This window comes from Equus caballus, chromosome X, assembly GCF_041296265.1.
Source record: "Equus caballus isolate H_3958 breed thoroughbred chromosome X, TB-T2T, whole genome shotgun sequence".
Lineage (NCBI taxonomy): Eukaryota > Metazoa > Chordata > Mammalia > Perissodactyla > Equidae > Equus > Equus caballus.
Window position 1 is genome coordinate 34,493,253 of NC_091715.1, and position 15,260 is coordinate 34,508,512.

The 15,260-nt window shown below is 37.4% G+C and overlaps 1 protein-coding gene across 23 annotated transcripts in view; it reads right to left on the reverse strand.

The window, feature by feature from the left end:
* The window catches only part of CASK (calcium/calmodulin dependent serine protein kinase), a 374,427-nt gene that overhangs the window by 82,135 nt on the left and 277,032 nt on the right, over positions 1–15,260 (reverse strand). For all 23 annotated transcript variants that reach the window (XM_070258206.1, XM_014728817.3, XM_001489920.7 and 20 more), the window contains one exon: positions 5,983–6,104. In XM_070258206.1, coding sequence (XP_070114307.1) covers positions 5,983–6,104 — 122 coding nt within the window. The remainder of the gene's footprint in view (positions 1–5,982; positions 6,105–15,260) is intronic.

Genomic DNA, 15,260 nt, shown 5'->3' on the forward strand with positions numbered 1-15,260 from the left:
AAAAACGAATAAAGAAAAACTACTTTGAAAATATTCAGGACATATATTTCCAGCTCTCTTTACCTCAGGAATTTTGTTTTATGTGGTACTTTTCTACTGATACTAATACTTTGATACACTGATGGAAACATATGGGAGGTTTGCCCATCTAGTTAGAAACAGTGGAATGACAGACCCCCGTACCCAAAGCAAGCAGCAGTGCACTTCAACCTCCAGCCCCAGGAGGCAAGTAGCACAAGGGCCACTACCACCGGCCCAATATCTAGCTGGTTTCATATTTGCTGAAGCTCACTCTTAAGACTAGATGGGACCCTGAGAAGGTACCAGTAGCTCAGCCTATGAAGGTCCCCGGACAAACCTTATTATTCTAGACATTTTAGTGCAAATCGACTGGACTACAAATTCATGGGAAACTTAGCTTTGGCATTTCCTGACTGGTAATCTATTTAAACATCCAAACTTAACAGTGTATTAACTTACTTCTCAGACCTCAAATTGCTCAGAAACATCAAATTATTGCAGAAGTTCCATTTTTTCCCATTACGAAACTTTTGAGTTCTAAAAATATGCTCTTCCCAAATATGACTACTAATTTAATATCAACTCAAAAAAGCAAAACAGTAAATTAAGAGTTGTCGTTTTCCAGTGTTAACTTTGGGTCAGATAGAAAAACTTTCTAACTCTCCCTAAACAGTAAAAAATGGTAATAAAGATGTCAGAAATACAAAATATGGAGCATTCTAGACACCAAGTTATTTCTAAAGCAATATTTTAAAATATTACTTAATCTATTATAAAAATCTACATATAAATTAATATCAAAACTGCTAAATTAAGTTGCTACTGCAGTTAGGTTTCGCTTTATTAATCTAATCATTGATGATGTTTTTAGAAAACAGAATCTTAGGACTTCTCACAAAAATAATCTTAATTAGGTGGGGCATCACATTTCCTATGGAAACAGCAGTCTGTAACCAATGCTAACAGCTGTTCAGAGGTATGACAGATGGTAGGTGAACATTCAAAACTTAGTTGTCAAAGTTTGGCAGACAGAAAGAGAAATGTGTCATTTAACAATGTTTTATAACATTGTTGACTTACAAAGTAAATATTTATTGTGTAATAGGAAAATTTCTACAAGAAATTAAGAAGACGGAGGATCACCACCAAATAACATTTGCAAAATGCTTTTTATCTGAAAAAGCCTTGATTTTTCAGTCTGTCCAAACGCATCCATCATCTGACCATCCAATGTATCACATACAAGTTCCAATCCAAAACTGATTCAAAATATCATTAAAGGACACAACAACACTTCAACGCCAATTCCCAAGAAAGCCTAATTAATGAATCACAGGGTAACATTTCATTATTTTCTACTAGATTTGTGTAATTTGCACTCACAACTGAAGAATCAATTCAGGGCAAAATCAGTTTCCATGATGTACAGAGTTGAACACCGTCTCCTCAAAATTCATGTCTACCTGGAACCTCAGAATGTGACCTTATTTGGAAATAGGGTCTTTGCAGATGTAGTTATGATGATTAGAGTGGGCCCTAAATCCAATGACTGGAGTCCCTATAGGAAGGCTATGTGAAGACACAGGCTCACACACATACAGAGGAGAAGGCCATGTGAAGCTGCAGGCAGAGATCAGAGTAGATACAGCTACAAGTCAAGGAATGCCAGGGATTACCGGCAACTCCCAGAAGCGGGAAGAAGCAAGGAAAGATTCTTCCCTGGAGACTTTGGAGGGAGCGTGGCCCTGCTGACACCTTGATTCAGGACTTCAGCTTCCAGAACTGTGAGAGAATAATTTCTGCTATTTTAAGCCACCCAGTTTGTCGTACTTTCTTACAGCAGCCTTAGAAAATTAATATATATACACCAAATTGTCTTTTACTAAAATTGATCTAAATATTTCATACACAGATCATCTCTGGACCAGTGCTTTTAATTTTTAAAAGCAGACATATTGGAACAAGCTGGACCAAGCACAGTTCTTCCTCAAGCCTCTTTATTTCTCCCCATAAAATGAGAAGCAGCATATGCGTGCCAAGTGGAACTGGTTAGGCAGCAAACATTTAGAGATTTCTGGATCTATTTCTAACTGCAGATTAAACTAGATGTTCTTTACTAGAATTCAAATCAGAAAGCATTCCCCCCCTCAGTGGAACCACAGTATTTCTCCTTTTGTTTTAATGTAAATTCTTTCAACATGACACATGTTTTGTTTCCTCCAAACAAATTCTAATGTTTCTTTGAACTTGTTGCTATTTTAAGGGCATGACTAGAACAGATAAAGTACTACATGATCTTTAGTCTTCTGTAGGAACTCAGTCCTGTTTCTCTTTGTCAGATTAAAAATTATGGCCTCAAATTTAGCTATTTAGAGTGTTATTGAATTAACTAAATACAATAAAGATATTTCAAAACATGGCTCAGTAGGATTAAGTAACCATCAATTCATAGTCCACAAAACTATGCCACTAGGTGTCAGTACTTGGAATCCTTAAAAAGGAACCAATGCTGATTCTGCAAAACAAAACAATCCAAATCTAAGCACGGGGTATGGAACATTAGAAGGAAGAAAAATGAATGTTCATTAAAAAGCTTCTTCTCAAGAGGTGGTCACGCCATGATCCTTTTTTAATGCGTACCATATGCATTTAAGTATTAACATTGTTTTAATGGTTAGTTTTCTCTATATGGCAGCCACTTGAATACTTCATTGATTACAATCTTGAAATGTAGCCTGTTAGCTCTGAAATAAGAGCTTAATGAACCATATTTATGGGCTGCAGATCATGAGGGTACATTCTAATGATGGCTTATGTCATTCATGATGATTAAAGCTTTCAGTGAAGGATGGCTCAGTTTGGATCTTCAGAACCAAATGCATCCCAACACTGCCCAAGGCTGACCCTATAGTCAGTCATTTCAGGAGAGTTTCAGGGTTCACATGTAGCACTTGTCTGCAAAATTCTGCAGACGTGCCATGTTTTTATTGGGCATAGCTCATTTTCAGTCCAGCAGCTTCCTTTTCAAATTGAGATGCACTGACAGGGCAAATGCTGGTACTGCAGACACTTCTTTAAATTCGTAATTCATAAGAATCCAAAGGAACTTTAAGCATGTTTTTCCTCACTAAGATCTATGAGTCACTTCTGAAGTTGTGACAATGTCTACCCAAGAATGCAGCAGTTATTCAAAATAACTGTTTTCAGGGAGGTCTGAGGAGTTTAGCATTGAGCAATAAGTGGCGGCCTGGCTCAGTTCCAAAGTCCAGTCTATATCTGAATATCTGCACTTCCTGGTAGAAACAAGCAATGTTCTTGCATTTCCCCAGCAGTCTCAAGCTTGGTGTGCTCACATACCTCCTCACATTACTAAGAAAAATATAACTTTGAAAACCAATTTGGGATTCTCTGAGGCCTTAAATGACAAAAACTCATTGATCTAAAGAAGGTCAGTAAATCTTAGCAATTACCTAACCACGGACTACATTGAAATAAACCAAACCTCCACGCTCTGCTGCAGCTTCTTTTAAATATCCCACACTTACTACTTCTAGAAAAAGAGTATGACTTCTGTGGGAAATTCACAACTGTGAAAACTTTCTGCATCATATGAAGCAATGATAGAGAACAATAGATATTTAAATAGCCAATGAATAGAGGTCAAACCCTAAATCAAATAATACAACAGTACATAACACATGACAATAATGACAATGATGATGATCATGAAGGAGGGGGAGGACGAGGAGGAGAATGAGGAGAAGAAGAAGAAGAAGCAGATGAAGATGATAATGGAATGCTAGGGGTTATCCACAAAATGGAATGAATTTCAAGGGCTTTTTGGTTCCTAAAGAAAGTTAACAGCTATTTGAAATAAACTTAATCTGAAATGTCCTCAAATTACTTAAAATAAATTACACTAAAGAGAAGACTCATTTCCTTATCTCCCTGAGCACATTTTTAGCTTTATTGAGGTATAATTGACAAATACAACTGTAATTTATTTGAAGTGTACAATGTGACGGTTTCACAAATGTACACATTGTGAAAGGATTCCCACAATCAAGTTAATTAACACATCAATCACCTCACATATTTATCTTTTTTTTTCTTGGTGAGGACCCTTAAGTTCTACTCTCCTAGCAAATTTCAATTATACAATACAGTGCTATCAACTCCAGTCATCATGTTGGACATGAGATCCTCAGACCTCATTCACCTTATAATCAAAGTCTGTACCCTTTGACCAACCTCTCCCCATTTCCCCTACCCCCCAGCCTGGGGCAACCACCATTCTACTCTGTTAATATGAGTTCAATTTTTTTTTTTAGATTCCACATATAAGTGATACTATGCAGTATTGTCTTTCTCTGTCTAGCTTATTTCACTTAGCACATTTTAAAACTATATTTCCCAGCAATCTTGCAGCTAGGTAGGCATGTAACTAGTGCTTGCCAATCATATATAGGCAAAAGTGATATAGCCCATTTCCAACCCAGAGCCTGCAAAATTCTCCATTTTCTCTCATCTGCTGGCTGGATGCAAAGGATGCAGTGGAAGATTCCAAAGCCCTGGGAGATAGCAGAACCACACAGTGGAAGAGGCCTGGATCCCTGAATGACTGTGGAAGACACCCCTGCACCTACCTGCATTAGACTGTGATGTGAGCAAGAAATAAACTTTTGCTCTGTTAAGCCATGCAAATTTTAAGATTGCATGCTATAGCAGTTAGTCAGCCCTGATTAACACATAAACTATATAAAAAAGCCAAAGTAAATTTAAACATTTGATAGTTAACTTGATTTGGTCAAATTTATGGAAAGCAGCAGCTGCTAGAAACCTATGACTGCACTCGTGTGAAGTTGAAACATAATGCAACGCTCTTAGCTTAGCTTTTCCCAAACTAGTTCTCATCAATTCAACAGGACTGTAAACAAAAGTTCTGTGCCCAAATTAGTTTGAGAAATGCTATCAGAGTTAATCAGATTTCTTTGCTATAGGACATCTCAGAGCTGTTAATATACTAACATCCATTGTGAATCTGTATAAATGGAATAAAGAATGTATCATTTCCCAAATTTATTTCGTCAATAAATCATTTAACCAATAAATTTAAGATCTATCCCCTTCCCCTATGGCAATAGCCACCACTATCTCCCAGAGCAATGTTCTGTAGAACACATTCTGGGAAACTTTGCTTTAGTTTAATTTGTATCGTATGGTGGATTAATCAGAGTTAGCACCAAAACGTTCCAGGCACCCCAAAGCAAATATCATTCGCTTAATAAGGGAAAGTTTTTCTTATAAAAAGACTAATATGTACTAAGAAAGTTTTCACTGCTGAAGTTAACCAAGTTCTCTAAGAAAGGTATTTTATTCAAAATATCACTGAAATGAAGGCAGATGTGAACTGTCAGTTGATTTTTCTTTGTATCTCAATCTGCTGTCAATGGAACCTGTCATATTTAATGATGGAATACATTCTTATGTTTTAAGAAGACACTGAGCCTACGAAAACAATCAATGTTAAATATGAAATGTGTGTGTGAAAACAGTCCATTGCACAATATCTTATTTATTTTTCTCTCTCCTATACTCATGCTCGAAGTGCAATGTTTTAAAATAATGTTTAAAGCAATAAAAAGTAATCACAGCTAAGATCAACGGCTTCTCCTAATAGGAACACACGTACACACACACACACACACACACACACACACATATAAACATACACATATAACTTTTTCATTGTGACTTGCTGGGCTATGTTGCATTTGTTCTGTATATAATATACTTTATTTTAGTTATGAATCTATGATGGATGATTTCCCACATTTCTCACAGACTTGAGGCAACTGAAAAAGGACTGTTATGATGGACATCTGGAATTCATGTAAAGTAAAAAGGTATGCTGAATATTCAATTTGTCAAAAAGAAATAAAAAGAAAAACAAAGACTTACATCTAATAGTGTATGAAGATGCTGATCCTGGAAAACACTGTGTAGAAAATCTAAGTCCTTTTCACTGCAGTCTGTAAGGGCATGAATTTCTTCCAGGCTGTCCAGCACCTGTGAGACTGCTCCTGAGGAGAACAAACAGAAAAGAAACAGCCAGTATAGAAAGCCAATGTCAAACTATCATTTGTAGCTTCAATGTTACAATTCAGAACAAAGAGAACTTCAAAGGTTCACGTCTTTACTGAAGGACAGACTTGAATGAGTTTCGTATCACTTAAGGAACAGAGTATTTTCAGCGAGTTTATGTTCTTAATGTATTTGTGTGCTCCTCATTTTTCAAAGTAAACTGAAGCTTGTCTTACTTGGATTAAGGAAACTCATCAACTATATTTGAGCTACGAGGAGATCTGGGTGCAGTAAGTTATCAGGAAGAGAGTACGGGTTCCACGATCCCATGACGTTTTAAAATATTACAGGAATAATCCAGGGGAGCCTTTCATACAGGTGCATTCCATCAAGAACTGAAGGTAAAGCCAGCTGTAGATCTGAGGGACAAACCTTCAACCGGGAGCTCCTGCTGTGTGAAACAGGCTGCTTAGGATTTTTAAGGCTCAAATTTAAGTGAACAAAAATCCCAATCCTTTCTTTTTCCTTCCTTTACATACAAAGTCAAGGGAACCAAATCATTCTCAGCCTGTTAGGCTCTTTATTCAGGAGAGAAAGACAAAGGGTACGTCTGCTGACTGACACTTCCAAATACCATATTAAATATTAGGGCAAATCATTTTTGCAGGGCAAAGCAAATGGTAGTGTGGTCACTTTCTTTAAATTTCCTCTTATAACCAGGAATCCGGAGAGGTGTCAGTAGGGAAAGATGCGTACTGAGTAGCAACAAAGTCACTTACACAGCACTGAAGACATGGCTGGCCTATCATTCTGCAGACAACATGCACATACATACTCCAGAGAAAGAAAAGAACCTGGAGAGGCTAGGCTACAGAACATTTGTGTACACAATGTTAGAGAAATTTTAACAATAAGCCCCTCACCGCACATGTACGTCTTGGACCAGCAGTTTTCAACCAGTAGCAATTTTGCCCCCCGAGAGGACATTTGGCAATGTCTGAAGACATTTTTTGCTGTCACAACTGTGATGGGGGGGCAGGGGACAGGTTGTGCTACTGCCATCTAGTAGGTAGAGGCCTGGGATGCTATTAAACATCTTACAATGCCCAAGACAGCCCTCCACAAGGAAGAATTACGCAGCCCCAATGTTCATAGTACTGAGGCTGAGAAACCCTGCTTTAGATGAAGATAAAAATCTTCAATCTTCCTGTTCTGGAACTCTATGCTGTTTTTAAGTACTTCTGGTCTTGACCCTCATCCATTCACAGGCACTTACTGGTGAGAATGTAAATTAGTACCACTTTTCCAGAAAGCAATCTGGTAACATATATCAAAGAGACTTAAAAATGTTCATGCATTTTGATTCACTAATTCCATTTACAAAAAACCAGCCTAAGGAAACAATAGGAAAGGTAGAAAAAGATTTATGTATTAAGGATATTTATCATATAAAATGGAAAAAACATCTAATAATTATAGAATGACTACATAAATTATAGAACATCCATATAACGGAATGTATAGGCAAATGAAAATTGTTTTTGAAGGATTTTAAAGACAGAAATTCTCATGATAGAAAATTCAAGAAAGCAGAATGTGAAACCATACAAACTGTATATTCCCAATTATGACTGAAAAAAGATACAATACAAACTCAGGAAAAAACAGAATGAAATACACCAAAAGGGTAACAGTAGTTATCTTTATTTTCCTATTTATACTTCATTCTGTTCTCGTCCATACTTTCTGAGTTTTCTAAAATAGAAAAAGAAGGTTGCTATATAAGCAACTGCTTTTTGTAGTACTATTTAATTATGTTTAAGATTTGGGGCTTAAGCTACAAATCAAGTGGTTATCCATGTGGAAATTACTGTGGCTTTTTTAAATTTGATTTTTTTTTTTTTTTTTTTTTTGGTGAGGAAGATCGCCCTGAGCTAACATCTGTTGCCAGTCTGCCTCTTTTTGCTTGAGGAAGATTGGCCCTGAGCCAGCATCTGTTGCCAATCTTCCTCTTTTTTTTTTTTATTGAGTTAATGATAGGTTACAATCTGCCAATCTTCCTCTTTTTGCTTGAGGAAGATTGTCACTGAGCTGACATCTGTGTCAATCTTCCTCTATTTTGTATACGGGATGCCTCCACAGCATGGCTTGATGAGTGGTGTGCAGGTCCAGGCCTGGGATGCGAACCTGCAAACCTTGAGCTGCTGAAGTGGAGTGTGCGAACTTAACCACTATGCCACCAGGCCAGTCCCAAATTTGATTTTTTATTATGAGATAATTATAGATTCACATGCAGTTGTAAGAAATAATAGAGATCTCATGTACACTTCACCCAGTTTCCCCCAATTGTGAAACTGTCATACAACATCACAACTGCGATACTGACACTGATACAGTTAATCTACAGAATATTTCGATTGCCACAAGGATCCTTCATGTTGCCATTTTATAGCCACACTCATTTCCCTCCTACCCTACCCACCCCAATCTCTGGCAACTACTAATCTGTTCTCCATTTCTATAATTTTGTCATTTCAAGGATGCTATATAAATGAAATGATACAGTATGTAACCTTTTGGGATTGGCTTTGTGTGTGTGTGTGTGTGAGGAAGATTAGCTCTGAGCGAACATCTGTTGCCAATTTTCCTCTTTTTGCTGGAGGAAGACTGTCGCTGAGCTAACATCTGTGTCAATCTTCCTCTCTCTTATGTGAGATGCTGCCACAGTGTAGCTTGACGAGTGGTGCTAGGTCTGCACTTGGGATCCGAACTTGCGAACCCTGGGCTGCTGAAGTGGAGGGTGCCAGCTTAACCACTATCCCACTGGGCCAGCCCCTGGGATTGGCTTTTTTGACTCAGCATAGTTCTCTGGAGATTCACCCAGGTTGTTGTGTGTATCAACAGTTTAATCCATTTCATTGGTGGGTAGTATTCCACAGCATGGATGTACCACAGTTTGACCATTCATTTGTTGAAGGGACTGTGGATAATTTCTGATTTTGAATAGTCACACCTGCCAGGCTATTGGTATTCTTTCCTTGAAAACATTAAGTGGATATTAAGTGGGATAAAAAAGGTACAAGGCAGAAATCAGTTCTCATTTCCCCCGCTGTCCCTGAAAAGGTATTAACCGAACCCATTTCCTTCTACCTGCTCTTCTTAGGACTTTTACTTTGTTCTGAGTAGGAAAAAAACTCTGGAAATTAGTTCAAAGCCAGCTCGCTCGTCATGCCTTATTGAAAGCCTTGGAAAGTAAGAGATAATATGAAGCAATTAGTCCCAAATGTCCCACTGAACCCCTGACTCCAGCACATCACCAACAGCAGAATTAAATGATACCAGGTCTATAAAGTTACCAAAGCCAGTTCTAAACTTCTGGATTTATGAAATAGCAATAACAAAAATACTAATGAAGGTCTTTTTGGTATATTAAAAAAATTCAACAGATACCACAGAAACCCAATTATCATTTTCATTCGGTTAGCTTAGTGGAATCTTTAGATTTTTTTATTGTCTCTATCCACCATCACTTATGGTGTTACACAATCTAGGTAGCAGTTTATTAATACTATAAGATTAAAATAAAGCAATCTTGTATATATCGAATACTAAGATGGCAAGTCTAACCACTGGGAAGCAGTTTTGGCTACACCAGACCATGGACGTATCATTTGTTGGTCTGTGAACTCCCAGAGTTCCTGGCCCATCAGCAGACTCCATGAGGTACCCTATGTGTGCACTTGTTCACTCTTCTTTTCTGTGCTGTGAGGTCCTTAAGGCACATCTATATTTGATTCATTTTATAACATCCACAAAGTATGCATTGAATTAATTACTAAAGAAACATAATATAGTCATGTGTCACATAATGACGTTTTGGTCAATGATGGAGCACATATACGGCAGTGGTCCCCTAAGATTAGTATCATATAGCCTAGGTGCGTAGTAGGCTATACCATTTAGGTTTGTGTAAGTACTGTAGGAGAGGAAGAAATTTCCCTCTATCCTAGGTTCTTCTGGTTCGTCTAAGAATTTAATTGACATGAGACAGATTAACAGGAGAAGAAGAAACAAAAGTTCAATAACATACATACACGGGAGAAACCCAGGAAGACCTGGCTAACTTGACAAAATGGTGCAAGCTTTCACTATAAAGACCATCCTTGGCTAAAGACAAAAGATGATGTTTGGGGTGGGAAGAGTCAGGGACTTCAAAGGGAAGGAAGGCAATTCACAGAAGGTGAAAAGGAGCAAACGTTTGGAAAACAAGTGTTTGGCCAAACAGAAACAAAAGAACACAGAGGGGAGCCCAGCAAACAAGGTTTTCTAGGTTCCTCCCTGTCTACCATCTAGTTCATGCGGTGCTAAGGTGAGAGCTCACTTCCTGAGACAGGTTTGTTTAATCTGAATCCTTTTAGGCAGTTAAGGGGGAGGTAACAAGAAAAACTTTCTGAGTCTTTTGTTTCTTAAAAATAATCAGCCTAAAATAATCCTCATGTTAGAGAGACACATTTTGGGGTGGCAAATTTTGTTCCCATCAGTACACTCTATGATGTTTGCACAATGACAAAATTGCCCAACAGCACATTTCTCAGAATGTATCCACATCGTTACCTAACGCATGACTGTAATAACAGCAGCTCCCAATTCTTGAGTGTTTATCATGGGCCAGGCACATCTCAGGACACGCAATGAGGTAGATCTATTACCCAACCTTTCTAGATAGAGAACTGAGGTTCAGAGAGGCCAAGGCAGGTTATAGCTGGAAGTGGTGGAGCCAGAACTCAATCCCAGTGTGTCTGGTTCAGAAGTCTACGCTCTGGCTGACTTACTACACTAATTGGTCGTACTAGGAAACATGGGGGGAACCTTCAACAACAGCTGTGTGTGGTTTATGCATGGATATGGAGGTTAGAAAAGAACTTGAACACTGTTGGGTCAGACAATAACCAAAGCATTTACTGAACATTCCTGCTTTTTGCCAGGTGCTAGGCAGGAGCTTCAGAGAAAACAGGTGTGATCCTTGGCCTCGAGGAAGGGGCTCTCAGGCTGGGGCGTGAAGGAGGCAATACTATACACTGAAGTAAACAACACAGAAGAGGTTAAAAAAAAAAAAAAAAAGCAGCACAGAAACAGGCTGCCCAGAGGGGAGCTGGGATAGCCTCAGAAAGGAGGTGGATGAGCAGGAATCCAACACCACCCAGGGTCTAATCTGCTTTGACGGACCCAGTGGATGCTTTGATGGAAAGCACAAAGGCATCTGTTAGCCTGTGTTTCCAGGAGGCAAGACCCACCAGGTCAACAGGTCTATTTAACCTCCTTAGACTGTCATCTTTTTTGAACTGATTTACAGTCTTATCTTATACCCAATGTGATTAACTTTGTGGATTTTCAATCATGGAAGGAAGCATTTCCATGGCTGTACTCAAGTTGCCTATTTCAAGCTCTGAAAAGTGCCCCTAATTTTAAGTTTCTGTAATTAGGTAAGAAAACTACAGTTTTTATTCCATTTCTCCTTCATCTTTCCAAGTTGAATAAACATATGTTTTTAGTTTAACTTCAAAATCTTTCTTCACCCTTGATCATTTTAACACCTTCCATTGAGCCATTTAACACGTCTGCTAGTTCCATTATTTCTTCCTTTGGGTATGACCAGCAGAACCACAGAACACATTCTTTGTCTGATAGATGTGTATAATTTATACCTGCAGTTCAATCCAAGCCCATCAAAAAGTCCCATAATTTTTCAATTCATTATAAAATATAAACGTACACAAAGACATTTCTGGGGCTTTTCCATTGCTTTTTGCTTTAAACACTGAGGCAGAAGTAATAATTAATACAACACAACACAATGATACACACACGCATGCTCCTAAGCTGCTACTAGTACTTATTTTGTTGATCAATACTGTCATATCTGAAAGAACGATTCATTTTTCTCAAAAACTGAAAAGGATGTTTTTTTCTATAAAACTTTTGAATAAACTCGTAACTACCTTGGAAAAAAATCAATAAATAAATAGTACATGAGTTCACCTCAGAGGGCAATTTATTTACTGGCAGGACTGTAGGCTATTCTATCCATTTTCGTATTCCTGGCTGCACTTTGCAGAGTGCTTGGTACCAAAAGACACAATAAAATGTGTTTGGTTAAAATTATTTTTTCTGAGCAAATTCTGAAGAATTGAATATAAGGTATTATAACAAAATAACCGCAGAAAACAGCTGATTTTACAGTGCTTTTTCCTTAAAGTCATAATGAAAATTATTTTAATATTCATGTTTGTATAACAGTTTATAATTTCCAAAGTGCTTTTACAGTTATTACCTTACATGATTCCACAATAACTCTGTCCTGTATACAAGTGTTTTTATACGTGAAAAATCAGAGGCTCAGCAGGGTTAAATGACCCTGGGGCCACAGCAGTGAACAGAAGAGCAAGTTCGAGAATGCAAGTCTCTGACACCTAGGCCTTCCACTACAGACCAGCCCCTCCTGAAATGATGTTTCATCCTCAGCAAGGCACCTGAATAATTTGCATTTGGTAATAAGATGATATCCAGTTTCTATTCTCTCTTTAATTTCAATTTTAGTTACCATATAAGGTTTATTTTCTTAGGCCTTGGTCCAAACTTTCACAACGATAAATTCATGAGAAAATAATCAAAACTGCCTTCAGAATAGTATTTCACTTTAATTTTTGCATAATTAATCTGGTAATCAAGTTTGTATCTAAAAATTAGGTCGATAATTTTATACATTTTAACTTTGAACATTTCTACTTTTTCTAAGAATCTCACTAATACAAACCAGTTTCTCAAAAGTTTTCCGTTACTATTATGAAATAATAATCAAAAAAGCATAAATATGTCAACTGTTTTAAAAATGTTTTCTGAGTCTATTTCTTTAGAGAGGAATATGCTTTTAAGGTCAATGAAAACTTTTTGAGTCTAGAACAATTTCATTACAAGAGTGGAAAAATCTCATAAAAAAGTTGACTGAGTTAAAAATAACCTGAAAGGAGGACAGAAAAATAAATAGCAGAATGTTTAAACTAAAAAGTTCTCAGTGTCAAAGTAGCCTGAGTCTGTATGAAAACTGTTTCCTCTTATGTTTTACTATGAAAAATTTCAAACCTATAGAAAGTTGAAACAATTGTACTCACTACCTAGATTCTCCAGTTGTTAACAGTTTTCAATTTTTGCTTTATCACACATCTATCCATCCATTAATTCATTTCAAAATAAGTGGTAGAGTGATCCACATCAGCACACTTTACCCCTAAACGCTTCAGCATAGATTTTAACACTTGTCTGTCTCTCTCAGGTAAAATTTACACAGAGTAAAATACACAAATCTTAAGTGTACAATTCAATGAGTTTTGATAAATGTATACATTACATACATCTGATAACATTACATACATCTGTTATTTCAGTAACAAAGATTTGTATGTGTATATTTAAAAAATGATCTGTATAGCTATAAAATGCAATGTCACTGAGCAAACACAGCATCTGAACCTCGTCTACCTTCTCCTGTGGTTGTCAATAACCTCTTTCCTATTAGCTATCCCACTTACACCACACTGAATCACTACGCGCACATTCAGATCACCCACTCAATCAAAGCCTCTCCTTGCTAGCACAACAGCATTGTAAAAAAATCTGCTTACTAAGGTATAATTTATTAAGCTAAAATTCACAATTTGAGTGTACATTTTCATTACTCCAAAAAAGTTCCCCTCTTGCCCCTTTGCAGTCAATCTCTTCCCTGTACCCCCACTTCAAGGACGATAGCTTTTATTCTCACTGTACAAGGCAAATTCTGGTTATCAATCAAGTTATAAGCAATAATGAATCCTGTAATGGAAACTGGATTTTGGACTTAAGTATTTGTGCTATATCCAATTCAAGTTGTGAAAACTTATGCATGATGATAAATGCTTTAGATTCTTTATGCATAGATTATAGTGCTAATGCCTCAAAATTTATTAGTTAAAAGAAGTAAACTCTGCAAATGCATTCTGTCAGAGCACAGATGTTATAATTCAAATGCCATTATGCTTGTTGAAATAGCCTATGTTTCCGAATAGCAACATTGTTGGACACAAATGTGTCAAAGTACTTTAAGTACCATTCTGCTGGTTATTAAGTGCCCATTCACATAAAACTTTATGACTAAGGAAAAGCACTACTTAATACCTCCAAGATGCTTTCATTCCCAAATGACATGATAGGTCTGATTTAAAAAAAAAAAAAAAAAAAAGGAGAGGGGTGCTAAATCTGGAGAAACAAGAGCATGGCGGGCAGCCTCTAAGATGACCCCAAGATTCTTGTCTCCTGGTATTCACAGCCTTGTATAATTAATCCCTTTCCTGGAGAGTGGGCTAGACTTATTAACTCACTTCTAATGAACAGAATAGGGCAGAAGTGATAGGATGTTAGTTCTGAGATTAGGTTATAAGGACTGTGGCTTCTGCCTTGGGCGCTCTCTTACTTTTGCCCTCCCTCTTTGATCATTCATGCTGGGGGAAGCAAGCTTTTATGTTGTGAGCAGTCCTATGGAGAGGCCCAACAGCCAGTGAGTCCCACAACCATGAGTGAGCTTGGAAGAGGATTCCCCCTGCAGTTGGACCTTCAGATGAGACTGCAGCTCTGGACAACAGCTTGACCGCAATCTCACGAGAGATCTCGAGCCGGAGGCACTCAGCTGAGCCACCCCCAGATTCCTGACCCATAGAAACTATGAGATGATAAATACTGCTTTGAGGTTATTCATTGCACAGCAACAGATAACTAATATACTGTGAGATTTTTATATTAAATCAGCTGCAATTTGAGCTACCAGTAACTAATGCAAGAAGGTGTGACAATGACTTCAATTATTAGCAACCAGATTTTCTAATTTATCTTTGTCTCATATACTTTCCCCCCATAACACTGAGGAATGGGTTTATTCTATTGTTTTAATTGAAATTATTATTGAGGTAATTGTAGATTCGTATGCAGTTGTACAAAATAATACAGAGATCCCTTGTATACTTTGCTCAGTCTCCCCATTGGTAACATTTTAGGAAACTATAGTATAATATCACAACCAGAAGACTGACATTGATACAATCCACCCATCTTATTCAGACTGCTTTGGT